This window comes from Scyliorhinus torazame, chromosome 23 (assembly GCF_047496885.1).
Source record: "Scyliorhinus torazame isolate Kashiwa2021f chromosome 23, sScyTor2.1, whole genome shotgun sequence".
Lineage (NCBI taxonomy): Eukaryota > Metazoa > Chordata > Chondrichthyes > Carcharhiniformes > Scyliorhinidae > Scyliorhinus > Scyliorhinus torazame.
Window position 1 is genome coordinate 76,644,047 of NC_092729.1, and position 7,619 is coordinate 76,651,665.

General features: G+C 42.8%; 1 protein-coding gene across 1 annotated transcript; it reads right to left on the reverse strand.

Moving 5' to 3' along the window:
- Positions 1–268: 268 nt before the first annotated feature.
- On the reverse strand, positions 269–7,326 carry LOC140399670 (probable G-protein coupled receptor 139). Its single transcript, XM_072489214.1, has 2 exons — positions 7,257–7,326; positions 269–1,173 (listed from the first exon to the last, which is right to left on the reverse strand). Exons 1-2 carry the CDS (start codon positions 7,324–7,326, stop codon positions 269–271), a joined length of 975 nt encoding a protein of 324 aa, XP_072345315.1.
- Positions 7,327–7,619: the final 293 nt, after the last annotated feature.

The following is a 7,619-nucleotide window of genomic DNA, read 5'->3' on the forward strand; positions in this document are numbered from 1 at the left end:
GGCCTAAACCTAGGCGAAGCCCGCCGACAACACAAGTCTTTCCGCTTTCAAAGCATATCTCTAAGAACCTGTATCAATTTCACTGTGAAATGGCATTGAGAACACAAACGTTTAACGAAGCATTGTGAACGATTATCTTTTCTGCTTAAAATTTGTAGTGAATACAATTGCACAATGAAAATGGCTTCCAAACAAGTGGTGTGATTACAATTGATCTGATCAATTCTGAAATTTTAGTGCGGTATTTTATTCGCGTCATTGGTTGAATTCACTGACGTGTTGTAGTAGTTTTTGTCATTAAATCTTTCCCGTATCGCACCGCCCTTCTCAGCTCTGCCCTGAATTTTGATTGGGTGAGAGCGTACATACACGTGCTCGTACAGCAGTTCAATGTACTGAGCATGTCGGCGAGTTCATGAATAACAGCCACGGGCTCTTTGAAGTCGTGGAAACTGTAGGTTGCAGTGATCCGTGAGAAAAGAAAGAGTCCGATCGTTGGCATCCACAGCAAGATGAAACTGGCGGAGGCTGCAGTGAGCAAAACCAGGGCTTTCCTCCGATTCTGCATCTCGGGGTCCCCGGAACTCTGACCATCTCCCCGGAACGCCCGCCGCACCTCACTGGCCGCCAGGACGTGTCTGACCGTCAAAAGATTGAGCAGTATCACAGCGAAGTAGGGAACTAATGGATTTAAAATTAGCTTCACCCAGTAAAATACCCTCCAGGCGTGAATCGAATCTGTGTTGTCAGCATTTCTGGTTTTCGTTTCCAGTTCTTCGTGGTCATAGTAATGAACATTTGTGAAGAAATTGGGGATGCTCCTCAAATATGTCCCAAGATAAATCGCTCCAACGATCAGCGCTGCAGATTTGGGGGCACAGTACCTTATTTTAAAACTCTGGCAGCAGATGGCCACGAAGCGGTCAAAGGTGAAGGACACAGTCAGCCAGACTGAGCAGTTGGTGACAGCGACACTCATGATAGAGTTCAAACCATATACTAAGCTATTAAGGTAAAACGCCTGTGGTACACGAGGCGCCAGTATATGGTTGATGAGAACAAGAAATATGAGGACAAGCAGGTCCGCTGAGACCATGGCTACCAGGTAGATAGTTGTTCTCTTGCACAGACCACAGTCCTTGAGTCGGAGGATCATCAGAGTGACTAGGTTGGCTGTAATGAAGAAAGGATAAGAGGGATTACACATAACAGCCAAAGGACCTACTTGTGAATTCAGAACATAACGTCAACCTCCTCAGCGTTATTTCTCTCTACCCTGTTTATATGTTTGCAAAACCCCCAGCCCGGCAGTCCAAGCATGTATAGTTTAGGTGGAATGGCCTTGGTAAATTGATGTCCAGTGTTGTGGGAGCGAGATTACAGGGTTACGGAGATAATGCCCAGGAATGGGCCGAGGTCGGAGGTTTTTTTAGAGGGCCGGCGCATACTTTTGGGCCGAATGGCCTCCTTATGCTCTGTATTCTATAGGCGACAAATAACTCCACACAACAACCTTTCTCTTCTATTACTTTTATTCAGTCTCCAACTTTCAGCTGATTCATCTATAAGTTCTTGAATTCCCTTCTTAAACAGCACGGTTCTCTTCTCCTTCGAAATGCCCTTTAAAATGCATTGCCGATTGCTTTTGCTCTCCTTTCCAAATCTCTTGCCATCGAATATGAGTCAAGTTCTCCTTCACGATATGTCATCACTTTCAAAGTTTCACAAGAATTGCAACTAGTTGCAGTGATGCACAGAGGAAAGGTATACCGTTAGAAACAATGACACTAAGAATCAGCAGCCAAAAAAGACAACTCTAAACGAAAGTGATCTGTATAAGGAACAAATCAGCACATATTGTGACAGTTACACATGCAGTTGCTGAACTAGACACTTTCAGGGCATCGGAACTGCAAAAGGAGTTCTGGGCGGACATGTCCATGGGGTGATGTACCGAGTGGGAGGTCTTGTTAGCTGAAGAAACTGGAGACTGAGTGGAGTCAGTAAATCAGGGTTCTCAATGGATGAATGCAGAAATCACTGATCGTGGTAGTGTTGTGTAGAATTAAAGTGGTCAGAGGGGCCAGGACATAAAATAGTTTTCAGCAACAACATGAATTTTAATGTGTGACTCTACCGGGGGTGCATATTGGTCAGACGGGTTGCCAATGTGCGCGATCGGACATGAACAACTGAACTGTGAAACACATGAATTTTGTGGGAGGTGGGAGCTTGTAAATTGGCAAGGAAAGCATTGGCTGGCACAAGGCCCGGAGAGGGAGAGGCGCTAAGAGTGCTTGAGAACATGAACAAATAAGAGCATAAAGAGATCCGGAATTACAATAAATCTAATGGAAAACTGCAAAGGTAGACAGGGCATTTCTTGCAACTCACCAGATTATCAGTTCAGTTTATTACAAGCGATGATCCCCAGCTATCCTTGAGGTACTCCATCAATCCCGGCCTGCAATCCCGTTAAAATTAGACCGCATTACGTATTTTTTGTGATATGTCTTTGAGTCAATGTTCTCTCTCTTGCACACCAACCTTACGTGTTGCAACTTTTAATCCAAGTGTATAAAGGTTATTGCATCTCGTTTTTCAACCAGACGTGGTACATCGGGGTAACTGTCGATTGTCGTGATTCAAGAATTATGGCTAGTGTCAGACGTTATGCTATCCAAATTTATTAATGCCCAAAATATTTTTTTCGAATTCACAGTGTGAGGGCGGTACAATAGTTCCACAAAAGAAACATAGATAGTGAGTTTGAAATAAATGGCAAATAGAACATGATATGCGACAAATTGGTCAGAACAGCATGCATGACAATATTCCATTTCTTGGGTACATTGAAGAAAGTCGCAAGACGGAGGCATTTCTGATGTCACTTAAACGGGTGGTATTTTAAACAATGAGGCAGGCAATCAGAAATTGCAGCAGGATCCTGATGTTGTGAAAATAGGTCGATAAATGGCAAATGGAGGTCAATACAGGTACGTGTGAGATGTTGCATTTTAGAAAGTCAAATCAAAGGTATGTCTTTCACGGTGAATGGTAGGACCTTAGCGAGTATCCTGGAACAGAGGGACCTTGGGGTTCAGGTGCATGGTTTCCTAAAGGTGGAGTCACCGATAGCTAGGCCAGTGAAGAAAGCTTTTGGAATTCTGGCCTTCATTAGTCAGGGCATTGAGTATAGAAGTTGGGAACTTAGGTTGCAGTTGTACAGGACGTTGGTGAGGCCACACCTGGACTATTGTGTACAGTTTTGGTCACGTTGCTATAGGAAAGATGTTATTAAACTGGATACAGTGCAGAAAAAGTTTACAAGGACGTTGCCAGGACTTAAGAGACTGAGTTATAGGGAGAGGTTGGGTAGGCTACCACTTTTTTCTTTAGAGCGTAGGAGACCGAGAGGTGATCTTATAGAGGTGTATAAGATCATGAGAGGATGTGGTGAATGCACTCAGGAGTTTGACCAGTGTTGGGGAATCGAGGACCAGAATCCATAGGTATAAGTTAAGAGGAGAAAGAATTAATGGGAACCTGTGGCGCAAAGTTTTTTCACAGCGGGTGTTACGTATGTGGAATGAGCTATTGTATCAAGTGGTTGAAGCAGGGACATTGGCACCATTAAAAAGACAGTTGGACAGATACTTGGATAGGAAAGGTTTAGAAGGATGTGTGTCAAATACTGGCAATCAGGGTTAGCTTAGATGGGCTTTTTGGTTGTCTTTGTTCATTCGTTCTTGGGATGCGGGCGTCGCTGGCTGGGCCAGCATTTGTTGTCCATCCGTAATTGCTCGTGAACTGAGTGGATTTCTAGGACATTTCAGAGGGGGGCTGTTAAGAGTCAACCACATCACTGTGTGCGCCTGGAGTGGCATGTAGGCCAGACCGGGTAAGGACGGCAGGTACCCTTCCCTGAAGGAGATACATTGACCAGAGGAGTATTCCAATCGCCAATGGTTTCATGGTCATCATCAGGTCAGAATTTATTTTTTATTCAAATGTGTCCATCTGCCATGGTGGGATGTGTATCCCGGACTTCAGACTATAATTCTGGGTATCTGGATTTCTAGTCGAAGCAATACAACTACGCCACTGCCTCCCTTAGATCAGTTTGGACTGAAGGACCTGACTCCGTGCCGTAGATTCTATGATTCTATGACAAAATGTTAATGTGCATTCCTGGGGAGCATATCCGAAGGTCAGTGGAATGTACGCCTTGGAACACAAGACATAGTCGCTGTAAATTAATGAGCGATCAGTTTCAATTGCATTTCATGACAGAAGGAGAAAACGTCAGAATCACATTTTTTTTACTGAAATAAGAAGGGGGCAAAGCCCTTGGCACATGACAAAAGTCTCGAGCAATACACGAGGTTCAACGTTGGCCGCCATGGGTTTAGTTGAAATACATACATTGTATTCGCTGCTTAGAACCTGCACTTCCCAAATTTAGGTGGCCCAAGCGCAGCGTTGGTAATTGCTTTGCGGGACACTGACAGTTTTCAAGCATAACTTGGAGATTCCGGGTATCAATAGCTCAATTTTGTACCTTGCTCTTAGAGTAACAGCCATATCCAGGGGCTACAGCTTTGTTCTCACGAAGATAACGCAAAATGATGGGTGATGACGTTATCAGTCGGTTAGAAACTTGGCAGCCTTATGAACTCATCATTCAGTTCAACAAGTCAAACCAGATTTTCTCCATAATACTGTTGTTCTCCCAAACATCGCCCAACTTGATTGTTCCTTTGTCTTTTATTTTGGACAAACCTGTTCATTTTTCGTGCTGGGTAAAATGTGTGTTTAATTACTGCAACATTTACCGCTGCAAATACATTTTGCAGCATGGCAACTTTTGTAATTTGACCTCTTCCACCATTACCTAATCACAGATATGGTGTTTCTACCCTCAACACTTTCAGTTACACAATCCTCATCACTCACCACCATTCCTGAAGAATGGCCTGAAGCGTTCAGTTTGCAGAGTCTCCGTCGAAGCTTCCAGGTCGGTTGTATACCTGCAACGTGTAGTTTTGTTCTTATTTCAGATCATAGAATCAAAGAATGCCACAGCGCAGGATGTGTCCATTAGACCCATGAAGTCTGCACCAACACTTGGAAAGAGAACGCTACTTAGGCCCATTCTCTGATCCTGTCCCCGTAACCCAGTTACCCGAGCTTCTATCCTTTTGTACACAAAGGGACAATTTAGCATGACCATTCCACGTAACCTGCAATGTTTGGACGTTTGGAATTTAAACATTAAAATGCAACAAGAGAGAATATTCGAACTGTGCAAAATTACAGCGTCTACATTAACACTAAAATAGAGTGTAACTTGTACATACCCACGATAATTAGAGTCTATATAAGCAACACACTGCAGCGGAAATTGGTGACTGTAAGCAACACTCGCTCGTGTTTAATTACTGTACGAAACCCAACGTCCTATTGGACATTAACTACTACAATGCAGACTAACCATTACCTACTACACCTTGTGTATACAAGAACAGTTTATTACAGCTAGAAAATCCCAGAACCGAGCCAATTTAAACAATCTGCTTAAACAGAAACCCACAAGGACATACTATGTTTGCACAAACCATCTCTAGTTAACGTCACTACAGCCATTGTTGACCTACTGACAAGAACACTGACTCAAACTGATTTGACATTAACAAAACTGTTTACTTCCTAGAATCCTGCAATTTACTGTACCTCGGCGCATTTAATACTATTTTAAAAAATGTAATCGGTATAAACCTAAATTCTGATCGAACAATAGCAGAGTTCATAGACGTGTTGTTTGTCTTCAAAGTATATCGATTTTAAGACTGTAATGCAAAGTTGCTTCTGCCAGCAAAATAAGCATTGTCTGTTAAAACAATGAGAGCTTTTCAAACAATCTGCGTTTACATTCAACACAGATAGGCGTAATCAATTCTTCCCCTCAGGATCGAATCTATGGATCGTAAAGTAGCAGGACGTGAATCTGTCTGAATCAAGGTATTCATGGAATGTCAATTTTCACTGTACTCAGAATATTCACTTACTTCTCCCACTTCCCCAAAACGGCGAGACTGTCCAGGAACTGAAAGGATATTGGCTGTATGAATTCTAGATTCAACTTGTTTTAAATTGCCTGGCCAAATTACACTCAATCTGGAGGACTAATTTGGATCAACTCACTAAAAGAACAACCTGTGATGTTAGGATTAGCTGTGGGGGCTGTATTGATCGGGTCGACCAAAATGCCATCAGACACTCGTTTGTTCCAACAACCCTCAGCAAGATAAAAACATTTTACGAGATCTAAAGGCACGTTCTTGCTACAGGAACAACTACTTGTAACTGGAGTTCGCATTCAACAGAATAAAAAATTATGATCCAAATAAATGAACAATGGCAAGACTGGCAATATACGACAGAGAGTGATATTCAAACAGAAGATAACGAGCTTGATGGAAGTGGTACACTATGTGGAGAATGTTAAAGGAAAATACATTCAAAATACATGCAATGTTATTCATCTGAAATAAAACCTAAAATGCTGGTGAAAAACACCCTACTCAAATCAAGCAGCATCTTTGGAGAGGAAGGGAATTAATGTTTCACTTCTGTATGCCTGGATTTGGGGAAGTAGTGGACAGCGTCACCGGCACTGAACTCGCGATGATTAGATCCCGGGTAACGCTCTGCGACTCCAGTTCGAGTCACAACTCAGTAGATGGTAACATTGAAAAGAATAGCAATTTAGTATTAAAGGTCGAAGCTTAACCATTCATAGAATTTGCAGTGCAGAAGGAGGCCATTTGGCCCTTCGAGTCTGCACCGGCCCCTAGAGCACCCTATTTAAGCCCATACCTCCACCCTATTCCGGTAACCCAGTAACCCCACCTAACCTTTTTTATTTTGGAAGCCAAGGGCAATTTAGCATGGCCAATCCACCTAACCCGCAAATATTCGGTCTGTGGGAGGAAATCAGAGTACGCAGAGGAAATTCACGCAGATACGGGGAGAACGCGAAGACTCCACTGACTGGAGAGCGCAAAGGCAGTTGGTGAAATCAGTACACGGCAGCAGATGTTTGGAAAGTTAAAGATGGACAGCCAAACAGTCGCAAAGGATATAAACATTTCTGCTTAATTATTATAAGGAAGGAGATAGTTGTATGCCAATGGTCGGAAAAGAGGATAGATTCAACGCAGTTAACAATGATTTAAACATGTTTAGCATCCTACCTGGTATACCCAACACTGCAAGAGTATGATAGAAGACATCTCCGATCTGCAGAATTATTTCTTTTTCCATTCTATTTTGTTATGTGAGCGGTTTCTGCCTGTTTTACTCGATATGCTGTTTTGTTAAAGACTACCTCCTTCTTATACAATACATATATTTCCACTGGGACACGTGGTTGGTTAATTTTGGCATCAATTCCAGGCCACTTAACAAACAACTGCATTCTGATGAGAGCTGTTGTTTCCGTCAAGCCGGTTTAACTGAAGCATCACAAGTTCCAGGGCATGGACGTTTCAGACATGTCGAGATCACAAGTTGGGATTGTTTGCCTTTCACGGGCAAATTTGAAACGTTTACTTGGC